The sequence below is a fragment of the Pyrus communis genome, chromosome 13, assembly GCF_041283825.1.
Source record: "Pyrus communis isolate YQ-2024b chromosome 13, ASM4128382v1, whole genome shotgun sequence".
Classification (NCBI taxonomy): domain Eukaryota; kingdom Viridiplantae; phylum Streptophyta; class Magnoliopsida; order Rosales; family Rosaceae; genus Pyrus; species Pyrus communis.
This window is the reverse complement of record NC_142577.1, coordinates 27,401,204-27,415,184: the sequence shown is the minus strand read 5'-3', so window position 1 is coordinate 27,415,184 and position 13,981 is coordinate 27,401,204. Positions and strand designations below refer to the sequence as shown.

Genomic DNA, 13,981 nt, shown 5'->3' with positions numbered 1-13,981 from the left:
CGGGATGTGTACTGAAATTGCAATTTAATTAGAAAGGAATCACAGAATTTTTTTTTACAGTGAAAGAATATCCATAAAAAATCACTTTCTCTGTTGACAAAATTAATTTCCTACGGTAACTTTGGCTGCTGCAACTTTTCTCATCTGCTTCCGAGATCACAGAGATGTTGCAGCTATGTTGCAGCTGAATCACGAACAATCTCGTGTAGTGATATAATGTTAAGCTGCAGCTGAATCACGAACAATCTCGTATAGTGATATTATGTTTTCTATGCTCAACAGGAAGATGATGCACCATTCCAGAAGATCCGACTTTCTGTTTTGAAGGACTTCTTGCAAGAAATGAATGTTGTGCTGCAAAGAAAGAATGGTTTAGTTTCGAAGAAAATGTGAATGTATTGAAAAAGATAATATCTACGCCGGCAACATACTACCTAACTTTTTTATAAGTAACTTGTCCATTTATATGTTTTTTTTCAAGAAATAAATTTCAATTATAGTCTCTTTCTAGTCAACTGAGACGGGATGAGGTAATTAAGTCTCCATGATTTAAGAACAAAGATGAATCAATAATTACAAGGACAAAACTACCTCTACAAACTTTAACTTGAAATCCAAGTTTCCAAAGCGTTGTGTAACCTCGTACTCCTCCCGAAGGTACTCATGTATTTGAGCGTACTTTGCATCCCTCCAAGCAATTTCTGATCTGATGGATAAAGAACAAAATAAATCCTAAAAGCTGCAATGCATATTATGAACCAAACTGACATATTCAAGCACTAGAAGCAATTCCAGATAAACAAAGATGGCAACTGGTGGTACCAAAATTGAGTTCAATCTGATCTTAGCTCAGCCAAGTCGTTGCTTATTTTCTGAATTTCACAATAAGTTGGTACCAAGATTTCTAATCCACAAAAGGGGGGAAGTTGAAAATTACAGTTTAAGGTTGAAATGCAATATTCAAGGTCTGTGAGAAATCTAGATCATCCAGTATACAGAAGGACTAACTTTAAATGCAATACTACTGATCTTGAAATATCGCTACAAACAACCAAAGAAAGCACAATGGCATTACCTCTCAAAAAGACCAACTTTAAGAATTACATCGGCTAAGTTTGAGTTTGCCTTCCCAACAAGTTGAAGGAGCTTCTTTTTGTGCATTGTGAATGTTCCAGTTTTCTCCATTCCACGATTTATATCTGCAAACTCTTCAACCATACCATCAACCTAGAAAGAGAGACCCGTGCAACCGCGGGGTTGGAGAGGATAGAGAAAGATTTAGATTCTCTTAATCTAATACAGAAGGTTCTCCAGAAATTTGAAATGCAGCAATGTTGATTTACAAAAGACGTAAGATACCATCACAGAGAAATCTTTTCACACAAAATTGAATCCTGGTTAAGAATTACCTGCGAAACAAAATAATCTAAAGCAATACTTTGGCCAAGCACACTGCCAATAATGCGAATAGAATCAGTGTCCAAAGTCTTAAGAACTATGTAGTCTGGGCCACCCTGCATGTCCTCATCCAGCTGTGGCTTTTCTTTTACAGCATAATCTAATGCATGCACACACAGAAAGCCAAACGGCAAATTAATTATCGTAATAATTCAAAATATCTTCAGCCTTTCTATTTCAGAAGAATACACTAATATCTAAAAAAAATTAGCATTTGATGATTCGATGCAGTTGAACTCAAATGAAGTGTACGATCACATTGAGCAATCAAATGAAATATGGTTATCTTCAATAAATTTACCGTCTTTTCTCATCTCTGGAAGTAATCCAGAAGCATGTCTTGTAACTAGATCCAGATAACCATCAACTTCACGATCCTCAACATTAAACAGAACAGCAGATCCATACTGAAATACGACCATATAACGCCAGACTCCAAATTCCTAAAAGAAAGCAGCAAGATAATGAAAGGATTATCATATCGCTATTAGCCTATTACTGAAAAAGAAAAGCACACTTGTAGCTTTGGAGATGATGTCTTCACTCGAAAAAGTGCACTTGTTCCTCTATATAAGCCAGGTATGACCCCGGGTATAAATATGATCATGATGTCCTCACTCGAAAGTAGTCAACCAGACATCAATCACTCAATACATACATGGCCTACCCCAAAAAGTAAATGAAGAAAATAGCTTAATGAACTATGCAAAGTCAAGCATCAGTTTCAACACTCGAGACAATATGCTTGTACCAGTTGGAAAAAGCGCTACCAGGTTCAGTTTAAATTGCCTTTTATTATTGCTAACAGAAGAAAATGGATGCATTGCACTCCCGCAACGCAAATTTAATGTCCACAAATGATTTCTGTATGTATATCATGCAGCAGAATAGTCTCAAGAAGGAAATTTAATCACAACAAGAACTTCAACCGAGCAAAGTATCAAATTGTTCAATGAACCATCATCTTACAGTATTTTCTGAAGGGAAATCGCAAAATCTGAGAGCAATGTAATTCGATGAGCGAGAAGAAGGAGGAATGACATTGATTAAATTCTCGGCTTGCATGCTCTTCAAATTGATACTGCGAAAACCATGAATCTGAGAAAGCCAAATCATAAAGAACATAGCCGGAAACAACTGAGAAAGTGAGAGAGACTACGGAAAAGGGAACTGACCCAGTACAAAAACCACGACAGACCCCGAAACAAAAATCAAAATCCCAGATCAAACATAAGAAAATGAAAATCATAGGAGCATTGAAACAGCAGTAAATGGTCAGAATGTGCAAAACAAAACCTTAAAGCAATGTTCTTTAATGAAAGTTATCAGCTTGAAGAAACAATACGAGCCTATATCAAACTAAAAACACAAATGGAGACAGACCCACATAAACATATGACAAAAACAATCAAACCCCAGACGAGGATTCGCAAAATTAAGAACTATGACGGCTAACCTGGTACAAAGGAAGTAGGCTTTAATAGGTATTTTTCCCGTTTCTTCGTCGTCCTTAGCTTGGCTCTGACTCCGAGCGTAGCAGGGCGGCTCAGAGTCGTGATCATTGGCTTCAAAGGAAATCCGAGACGGGATTGCAGAGAAAGGTCGTGAATTGAGGAAGCGGAAGTGGAAGGAGGTGGAGGCTGAAGGGCAGTGTATATGGAAAGGAGGCTTGGCGGGAACGGATGATTTAGAAGCTCCGGCGGCGGCTACGCGGCTGAGGAGAAGAGAAGCAGCGGCTCTCCACCTCCCCATTCACTGAAAGCTTCAAGGTTTTGGGAAGTTATAATTTCGCCGCCGTCTTCCAAGTGAACGAAGCACTAGTTTTGGTAGTTGTATGTTTTTGCTCCTCTTCCAACTTTTCGTAAATCGACATGTCGTTTGAACCCGAGAACAAACGACGTGTAGTTTTATGTTGGACTAGCCAGTGACAACCTGAACCCTTGGACGGCTGAGAAAGCCAGTCCCTTTGAGGAAACCAAAAGCGCAAGGAGTAAGCATTTCTGAGGAGCAGAGAGACTGAGGAGGAAGAAGAAAAATGGCGATTTTGGGGGATCTGAGTGTCTCGGCTACGCTGAATTCTCACTCGACGCACTCTATCCGAACCCTTCGGCCCAATTCAAAGGTCCGAACTTCTTTTTTTTTGGTTAAATTCTCATATTTTGTTTTTTGTCTGGGTTTCGTGCATTTCCTCGAATTTGGATTTCTGGGCTGTTTGTTTCCCGGGAAAATGAGAGAAATGAACTGAGAATTTGGGTTTTGATTGAGGTCAAGCGTGATACTATTATTTTTCTCGCCCCTTGGCGGAGAATTTTGTGAATTTTTATGGTAGATTTCTTATTCTGTTTAGGAAGGAAAATTTGAATGATTGTATCGAATTTGTTAAACTACCAGTTAATTTACAAGCTTAAGTTGGAAGGATATGGTGCAATTTAGTTATTTATGCCCATTTAACTGAGGGCTTTAACCCTTGGAGCTTGGACTGATAGCTGAAAGGAGAATGATGACTTGGTTGAGGGTCCTTTAGAGTCTTACTTGTTGTATTTCATCTCCGATTCCGCTTAAAGGTGTCGATCTGAAGCTGAAGAAGTATGCAACATTAATAACACACAGTTAACTGAAAGGGTTTTTCGCATAGTTATTGTCGATTTGTTGTCAGAGTCATAGTGATGACCATGGTGTCAGATTTTATTGGAAATACTTTCTTGTTTTGTTCACTTGCTTTGCTGTCATGTTGAATTGCGTTTGTCGTCTGGGTGGCCGATTCTAGATTCGTGTGTTTCTTCTTAATAGTTAAGTGATGTCGTCTGGGTGATTGAGGGTATGATAGTTGTCTATTGAGCTATGATTTCATATAATGCATCACTCTTTGTCCATCTTTGTGATCTTCCATGGTGTTTGTATGCAGAGTAGTATAAGGTATTTTTCTGAACTCAATGTTAAATTGAAGTGCTACTTTTGTTTATGGCCGGTTACCTTCTGTGATCTGTATGGTTGCAGTTGGACTGAGGCGTCCCTAACGTTTTTCCTTCTTCATGAAGGGAAAGAAATTATCACTATCGTTTTGTTCTTGAAAACCTACCTAAATAGAAGTTGAAATCTTCATTTGCACCTAATTGTCGAGCTACATAAGAAGGTTTAATAAGATATGGAAATGTCTTCCCCTACGTCCCTGCTCAACTTTCAAGTTTTGTGCTGTGTTATAGGTAGACTTTGCTAGCTTTCCAAATGGAGGGTCTTGCATTTCTGAGATCACGCCAAAATGGCCCAGTATGTCATTTGATAGACGTAACATTCGTCAAAATTCCAAGCGGTTATCTGGAGATTTTCAATTGTCATCGAACTCAAGTAGCCAAGATTCCGAGAGCTTCCTCCTCAACGCCATCAACATGAGTTTCTTTGACCGTTTAAACTTGGCTTGGAAGATACTATTCCCATCTCCAGCATCTAGGAGGAGCTCAAATGCTAACATTGCCAAGCAGCGGTTGAAGATGATCCTGTTCTCTGACAGATGCGCAGTTAGTGATGAGGCTAAAAGATTGATCGTCAACAACATTGTGCACGCTCTATCAGATTTCGTCGAGATAGAATCGCGAGACAAAGTTCAGCTGAGTGTGTCAGCCGATACTGATGTGGGAACCATTTACTCCGTCACTGTACCTGTAAGACGGGTTAAGCCAGAATACCAGATTGGAGACGAGACTGGGTCGATAACAAATATCGAGTACAAAGATACTGGAGACAGTTCAGGCTCTGTTGATGTCAAATTTGATTTCTTCATCCCTGACTAAAGCAACTCATTCGGTTTCTTAAAGTTCAAGAAATAGATGATTGTGTTTGGCTGAAACCAAAGAAGTTGATGGTTTAGATGTTTTGGATTGGACCTGTTTCTTCTGTATATATATGAAAAAAATTCCTGTAAGGCGACTAGGAGAAATCTTCTTCGATTGAATTCACGGTTTGATCGTCTGCTTAGTTATTTATTTTTATCAATCGCGATGGATTCGAAATTTGGGGAAATAATCAGAGTTATTTAGAATAAGAAAAAAAAAATTAACAAGCGGGGATTGAACCCGACGTGAATCGAACACGCAACCTTCTGATCTGGAGTCAGACGCGCTACCATTGCGCCACGGATCCACTTGTTGTTACGTTCATTAGTTAATCTTATTTAGAGAATAATAACTCAGCGTTAAATTTAAATCCACCGGAATTATTTATTTCTCACTTAGCGGGAACTTTTCATCTTCTCCCTCCCTCCCAAATCCTCTCTACCAAATTCTAGGGTTCATGGAACCTAAACAGGTGTGAATCCCAAAGCTCCATTTCTCATCAATTCTGAAAAAATTACTGGAATTTCTGTCCAATATTGGTCGTACAATGGCCGCACCTCCTTTGTGTTGACTTTTGTGTATATTTTTACAATCTTGGGATTCTTAGCATAGTATGATTTCATGTAATTATTTCTTTCCTTATTGATATGATTGTAACATACTATAAATTCCTCCTTGAGAGATGAATAGAAACACAATACTATTCCAAAAGCATTCTCTTCTTGGCACTAGAGCCTAGGTTAATAACAAAGGAAAAATATAGAAGTCGCACTGTGCGTAGAATCGAGAACCACCAGTTGCGTAGCCAATTGTGCAATGCACCGTCAGATCAGTGAGCGACGCCGTCGTTGCTGACCCGAGTTCACCGAGCCGATCTTTGCAGCCACCCACCACTACCCGCTGTTGCATCACGTGGCCACCACCTAGAAATTACCGCTGCAAATCCCGATTGAGAACCACCACCTGTGCCTGCCATTCTGTCGACGAGACCTGTGAAACGGTTGCTAACCACCTTGAACATATCACCCCAGCACCCACGCCTGATCTGTTCCATCTGCAATTTTCTTGCTTTACAGTGCTTCGAAGGAAGTCCCCACAATTGTCTTGCCTTGTCGTGCTTCGAAAGAAGTCCCCACAATTGTCTTGGGTTTCCGTGCTTCGAAGGAAGTCCCAGGGATAAGGAAAGAAAAAAATAAAAAAAAAAAAAAAAGAAAAAAGGAAAAAAAGAAAAGAGAAAGATAAAAAAATAGTTTGCCTTTTTTATTTGGGGTTATTGTTTGTTTTTCAGGGTCTCACATTGTTTGACTTAATTGGTTTGGAATCTTGACCCTATCAATCACCTCAGATGTTGCACTCAACTTACGCGGAGCAATGACACGCTGGACTCGTCATCCCCGCTACAATGAAGCGTGTGCATTGATTGCCGAAGTTAAGGTAGATTCTGATCATATAAGTAATGACAGTAAGGCTTTAAAGGTTTTTGCATCTGTTCCGAATAATATATGGATAATTGATTATGGTGCTACTAAACATATGACTTGTGATTCTAGACAAGTACAATCACTAAACCCATCCACCAAAACTAACGTGAGTGTTGCTAATGGTAATGTTGCCTCCATCATTGGGGAATGTGCTATCTCTCTTTCTGATACCCTTAATCTTGATTATGTACTTGTTGTTCCTTCTCTTGACTATAATTTATTATTTGTTGCTTAAATAATTGTTGCCCTACATTGACTTGTGATTTTTTGGCATTCCTTTTGTGTTTTTAAGGACATTCGAACTCGTAAGACGATTGGTTATGGTATTAGGAAAGGGAAGCTCTACTACTTAGAACTGACATCGAATAGTACCCAAATGTTGACTCAAGCTTTTGCCGTGGAAGGATCTCAGGGGAAGAAGAATAAAGCTTCGGATGTTTGGTTGTGGCATCGTCAACTTGGACATGCTTCTTTCGGTTATCTACGAAGGTTGTTTCCTAGCTTATTTGTTCATCACAATGTTTCTAGCTTTAAATGTGGTGTTTATGAATTGGCTAAAAGTCATCGTACCTCGTTTTTGTCCAATTTGTGTCAAAGTTCAGTTCCATTTATGATAATTCATTCTGATGTGTGGAGGCCCTCTAAAACTGCTACATTGGGTGGTGCTCATTAGTTCGTTACTTTTATTGATGATTACACACGTATGACTTGGGTCTGTTTAATGAAGTCCAAAAGTAGAGTTCCTTCTTTATTTCAACGATTTCACAAAATGGTGCAAGTACAGTATAAGTCACAAATACAGGTTCTTATGAGTGATAATGGTGGTGAGTATGTGAACTCTGAACTTCGTGCATTTCTTGATCATTATAATATTGTTCATCAAACTACATGCCCATATACTCCACAACAAAATGGAGTTGTAGGCCGCAAGAACCGTCAACTTCTGGAAGTTGTTCGTGCTTCCTTGCTCAAGGTGCGTCTCCCATTATCCTATTGGGGAGAAGCTTTCACTTCAGCTGCGTATCTTATTAATCGTGTTCCATCTCGATTAATTGATTTTCAGACACCACTTCAAGCTCTCTCTTCACATGTTGATGCTTCTGCAATCCCCAATCTTTCACCTCATATGTTTGGCTATGTGGCCTTTGTTCATCTCCACAAACAGCAGAGGAGTAAGCTTGAACCTCGGGCCTTACGATGTGTGTTTGTAGGATATGCCTCCAATCAAAAAGGATATCGATGTTATCACCCTCCAACAAAAAAGTTGTCTGTTACTATAGATGTTGCATTTCATGAGCATGAAATGTACTTTGCCAATCCAGAGTCTTCACTTCAGGGGGAGAATTAGATAGAAGTTCAAACTCTTGATTATATAATTCCGGGTACATATATTGTGAATAATGTGGAATTAAGTGGTAATGCTTTGGAGACAAGTGGTGATCATTCACATGAAAATAGTGATGTGAATGACGTGGAATTAAGTGGTAATGTCTTGGAGACAAGTGGTGATCATTCACATGAAAACGATGCTGAAAACCTTGCAAATGACGAGCCGACACCACAAAACAACTCATTGCCTTCCTCACCACTGGATAATCCAGTGTCGCATGCTATCTCACAGTCAGTCTCGCCACTCTTAAGCCCTAATGACCATAACCAATCATCTTCGATCCCAGATGCACCATCACCACGTTGTCTCCCAAACCGTGTCACTCGAGGTATTCTTAAACTTACTTATGAAGCTGACCCTAAATGCAATACTAGATATTCAGTGAATAAACCCAACCCTGAGCCTAATATGTTATACCTGTTAAGCAATTATGTGTCTACCAGTTACTTGTCAGAATCAAACAAGTCATTTGTGCATCAATTATCTACTATATCTATTCCTAACAGTGTGCAGGAGGCTTTAGCTGATCCACATTGGCAAGCAACAATGAATGAAGAATTGAAGAATGCTACCTAGGAGATCACTGACTTGCCAGCTGGCAAGAAACCTGTGGGATGTAAATGGGTTTATACTGTGAAGTATAAAGCCGATGGGACGGTGGATCGTTTCAAGGCAATACTGGTAGTAAAAGGGTAAACTCAAAAGTATGGAATCAATTATATGGATACTTTTGCTCATGTGGCCAAAATCAACACGGTCTGTGTCTTGTTGTCTTTGGCTGCAAATCTTAATTGGTCCTTACAGCAGTTCGATATGAAGAATGTCTTCTTGCATGAAGATTTGATAGAAGAGATTTATATGGATCTTCCACTAAGATGTAATGCTCTAGATAAATACAAAAGAAAGGTTTGCAGGTTAAAGAAATTCTTATATGGTTTGAAGCAGTCCCCTCGAGCATGGTTTGGAAGATTCACAAAATCTATGAGAACGTTTGGGTACAAGCAAAGTAACTCTGATCATACTCTATTTTGAAAAGAAGAAATGGAAAGTTGACTGCACTTATTATGTATGTAAACGATATGGTGGTAATAGGGAATGATCCGGAAGAACGTATGGCCTTGCAAATATACTTGTCTACGGAATTTGAGATGAAAGATCTTGGATCCCTAAAATATTTTTTAAGGATTGAGGTATTAAGAAGTAGTTCTGGAATTTTCTTGTCATAGAGGAAGTATATTATTGATTCGTTGCACGAAACTGGCATGCCAACTTGTCAGCCAATCGCTACACCATTAAAGGAAGGATTGAAGCTTTCTATTGAGCCTAATCAAGTACCAGTTGACAAAGGGAAATATCAAAGGTTAGTAGGTCGTTTAATGTACTTGGCACACACGAGACCAGACCTTGCTTATGCCTTAAGTGCAGTAAGTCAATATATGCATGACCCTGGAGAACGACATATGAATGCAATCGTGAGGATTTTGCGATATTTGAAAGGAAGTCCAGGCAAAGGAATTTTGTTTAAAAGGAATAACCATTTTAGAGTTGAAGGTTATACTGATGCGGATTGGGCAGGTTCAGTTGATGATAGACGTTCAACATCAAGTTAGTTTACATTTGTTGGAGGTAACTTGGTTACATGGAGATGTAAGAAACAAAATATGGTTGCTCGTTCCAAAGTGTAGAAGCTGAATACAGAGGTATGGTTTTGGGGATTTGTGAAATTTTGTGGCTTAAGCTTCTATTAAGTGATTTAGGTATAAAGCATAATCAGCCCATGAATTTATTTTGTGATAATAAAGTTGCCCGAGACATTGCACATAATCCGGTACAACATAACAAAACAAAGCATGTTGAAGTTGATAGATTCTTTATTAAAGAAAAATTATAGAGAAAATAATTGAGGTCTCGGCAATAAGAATAGAAGATCAATTGGCAAATATCCTCACAAAAGCCGTTTCAAGTAAAAAGTTTTCAAGTTTCTTGCACAAGTTGGGCATGTGCGACATAGATGCACTAACTTGAGGGGGAGTGTTGACTTTTGTGTATATTCTTACAATCTTAGGATTCTTAGCATAGTATGATTTCATGTAATTATTTCTTTCCTTATTGATATGATTGTAACATACTATAAATTCCTCATTGAGAGATGAATAGAAACACAATACTATTCCAAAAGCATTCTCTTCTCTTTGAAGTTCGAAAACCCGATCCGAGATGCAATTTCCAGATTCTGGTTCGCTCCGAATCAGACAATCTTTTCATCTCCTCTTGGGACTGTGTGAGTGGTACTCTACTTTTGAGCTTTTGGAGTTTCTAGCGCTTTTGTCTTTTCAATCGTAAAAATTGATTATTTACCTCTTGTTGTAAAGGTTAAGATTATACGACGTCGGAAGCTCACAGCTCATACTAGAAGCTTTGTTGGAAACGGCTCTCTTCGATTGCTGTTTCCAGGATGAGTCTGTCACGTTTACGGCTAGTTCTGATGGCTTCATCAGAAGGTTTGTCACTAGGATTTGTTTCATTTTGCAGTGGGATGCTGTTGAAATTAACCTTCATCAATGTCGTAACGCTATAATTTTTAGCTTTAATTAATGGGTAATCATAACTTTAGTCAGTTATCGAGGCTGATTTCTTATATGTCCTTTTCACTGTCAAAGCAATATGTGCTGACTCTTTTCTAGGTTTTTCTGTGCTTAAGATATGATTTGCATTCTAGAATTTATGATTTGATTGGAAATCACGATAACATACCTACATGCGTTGGATATTCGGGCAAAACCAGTATGCTTTTATCTGCATTCCATTCTCATTGGCATTAGATTATGATTGACCTTGTAAGTACAGATTTTGACCTTTACACAAATCAATAGTTTATCTTTTCAAAATTTCGACAGATGTTAAGAAAAACATAAAATTGGGATTGAGTAGCTGCACTGACGCCATTCATCTAAAAGTTCATTCAGCTGAGGACAACTTCATACCAAAAACCATCACCGAGGAGCAATGTGAAACCCATCCATCAAAACTCATGTCCTTCATTGAATTAAACACGCAGCAAATAATATCTCTCAGCAAGTAACCGCCGCTTATACCAATATTGCCCCCTTATTTTCTTATGCATAGGCCGGAAAGGCCAAATGGTTAAGAAAATAATTTATTCATCTTTTTTTTTTTTTAGTGGCAAATGGAAATAAAAGTGACTGAACCATAATCAGTGGGAGGCCAATGATGCTTTATTCTTGGCCGAGTTTTTTTATATCAAAATTCTCAATTTGATTTCCCTTTAGGCCGAATAAAGAATCATTTCCAAATACTTCTGACTTGGCGAAATATTTTTGATTCTCAACCGCTGAATGCTTTAAACAATTATTAAGCCCCCTGGGCATATTTTGGCTTTTAACTTAAACAACTTAGCCGAATGGGATTTCTCTATATCGGCTATATCGCCAATAATCATATCGATTGGCATGGTTTCTCCGGCTAGGCCTATGTCTCGACCTTGTTCGTCATTGAAGCACTCTTCTAACGAATCATTTTCTAAGTCAATTTGTGGCTTAGAAACTTGAACTTTTGCTTTTAGGCCTACCACAATTTCAGTCTCGACCAAAAAAACATGTGGCCTAGGTTCTTCTTCAGCCATCTTGACAATCTTTTTAGGTCGAATGTTGGTTGTGACCGAAGCGAAAAATTGCCCCTCGGCCTTCTGATCCAACCATTTTTCAAATGGAATTGATTTGAACCCAAATGGCCTATTTTTTTTATCGAGCCACTCATAAAATTGAGCTCTATCTTCATTTAACTATTGATCTTGTAAGCTGTGATGAACCTTCACCTTTATCATTTGAGAGAAAATTTTTTGTCTTTCTTCATCTGCTTCAAGGATTCGATCAAGGAGTTTTTGTTGCTCGACAATTTCCTTGAATAAGCGCCGAATCTCATCCTGATTGTGATCTTGATATATCATTTGAACTTTGTAGTTTTAGCACTTGTCCCACTGGGCGTGCCAAAATGTTGACCCTAAAAACTACTAAGCCTACGTGGCGTGCAGGCCGAGTAACTAATGAGTTAACTACGTCTTTCGGTTGAATGCGAGGCGTGCCAACTCGTCGGCCGAGGAGTAAAATGTGTTGATGTTGCGTTGAGCGTGCTGTTAACTTCTTGATTTTACGACTGCGGCCGAAGAAGAAACACGCATCAGCCTTCGGGTTTTAGAGCCTAAAGACAAGGCTGCTAGTTTTGCGAAATTCAATATCAAATTCGACTTTCAATGTGCCGAATGTAGTAACCTGTAACACATCACTTCATCGCGATGGCTAATGAGATGACCATTGCCAATAAGGATTCGAAAATCCTTCTCGACCGAGACTTGGATAGATAACTAGTTGGCCTCGACGCAATGTTGTTTATCCAAACTGAAGGTGTTCCGGGAATGGCTGATTATACATCAACAATGTTGTTTATCCAAATTGAAGATGTCACCGGTTGCCTCCACAATGCTGTTTATCCAAACTGAAGGTGTGTTGGTGGAAAAAGAAAATAAAAAAAATCTCAAGATGTTTGAGAGGTTTGCGCAGGGCAATTTGTGTGTTGAATTGGAGAGGCCTTCTCATCACGATCCGTCTTGTATTTATAGAGCTTGCATGTTTGACGACCTCATTGTATAATTGCATTCCGAGAAGTACGAAAGCTGCCAATTGTGACATCCCACATCGCCCAGGGGAGTGATCCTTAAATGTATATTCCCATCTCTACCTAGCACGAGGCCTTTCGGGAGCTCACTGGCTTCGAGTTCCATGGGAACTCCGAAGTTAAGAGAGTAGCGCGCGAGAGCACGTGGTCGGGGCCCAAAGCGAACAATATCGTGCTACAGTGGTAGAGCGGGCCTGAGAAGTGATCCGCCCCAGGCCGGGATGTGACAATTGGTATTAGAGCCTAACCCTAGTCGTGGTGTGCCGACGAGGATGTCGGGCCCCTAAAGGGGGTGGATTGTGACATCCCACATCTCCCAGGGGAGTGATCCTTAAATGTATATTCTCATCTTTACCTAGCACGAGGCCTTTTGGGAGCTCACTGGCTTCGGGTTCCATGGGAACTCCGAAGTTAAGCGAGTAGCGCGCGAGAGCATTCCCAGGATGGGTGACCCATCGGGAAGTTCTCGTGTGAGTTCCCAAAAACAAAACCGTGAGGGTGTGGTCGAGGCCCAAAGCGGACAATATTGTGCTACGGTGGTAGAGCGGGCCTGGGAAGTGATCTGCCCCGGGCCGGGATGTGACACAATAATATTCCTAAGAATATCTTTTAATAACCCCATGGATTACCATCACGCTATTTGGGCTTAGCTTGTAGCCACGTGCATGTAATCCAATTTTTATCTTCAATTCCTTCATGTGATGCCATTTGACAAGATTCTTGGTAGGATGCTAAGGATATTCGGTCCCACCATCACTTCATAATCTTTATTCATGCATGCAAGCTAACCTTCTGCCACATCACATCACCATTTCCTTATCGCATTTGTAGGCTAAAGCCTATCATGACCTTTATATCCCAGCCATGCCTACGTGATAAGAGTCCCAACGCGAACTATGTTGTTTACTTCCAGATCACATATATAGTTTGCATCCCATTTACCTTGGATAAGAAAAAGCTAAGATAATTCACATTAAAAGATAATTATTATGATAAAAACCATAATATTATCCTTTAATAATAACAAAATTATATTCTTTTTTCTATCCGACAATTGAAAACTATGCCCACTCAATGACATTGATTGCACGGGCTAATGGTGTAAATTTGGGTCCAAACACTTATATAAC

General features: G+C 39.4%; 2 protein-coding genes and 1 non-coding gene across 3 annotated transcripts; 1 reads left to right on the top strand and 2 right to left on the bottom strand.

The window, feature by feature from the left end:
• Positions 1 to 9: 9 nt before the first annotated feature.
• Positions 10 to 3,210, bottom strand: LOC137738143 (protein RETARDED ROOT GROWTH, mitochondrial). Its single transcript, XM_068477772.2, has 7 exons — positions 2,915 to 3,210; positions 2,428 to 2,539; positions 1,760 to 1,901; positions 1,410 to 1,558; positions 1,076 to 1,227; positions 592 to 706; positions 10 to 354 (listed from the first exon to the last, which is right to left on the bottom strand). The coding sequence occupies exons 1-7, from the start codon at positions 3,208 to 3,210 to the stop codon at positions 220 to 222; spliced, it is 1,101 nt and encodes a 366-aa protein (XP_068333873.2). The 3' UTR covers positions 10 to 219.
• A 120-nt stretch (positions 3,211 to 3,330) lies between these two features.
• LOC137738144 (cell division topological specificity factor homolog, chloroplastic) lies at positions 3,331 to 5,420 on the top strand. Its single transcript, XM_068477774.2, has 2 exons — positions 3,331 to 3,580; positions 4,662 to 5,420. Exons 1-2 carry the CDS (start codon positions 3,494 to 3,496, stop codon positions 5,244 to 5,246), a joined length of 672 nt encoding a protein of 223 aa, XP_068333875.1. The 5' UTR covers positions 3,331 to 3,493; the 3' UTR covers positions 5,247 to 5,420.
• A 103-nt stretch (positions 5,421 to 5,523) lies between these two features.
• Positions 5,524 to 5,595, bottom strand: TRNAW-CCA (transfer RNA tryptophan (anticodon CCA)). The gene has a single exon. It is a non-coding gene; the product is annotated as a tRNA-Trp (tRNA).
• Positions 5,596 to 13,981: the final 8,386 nt, after the last annotated feature.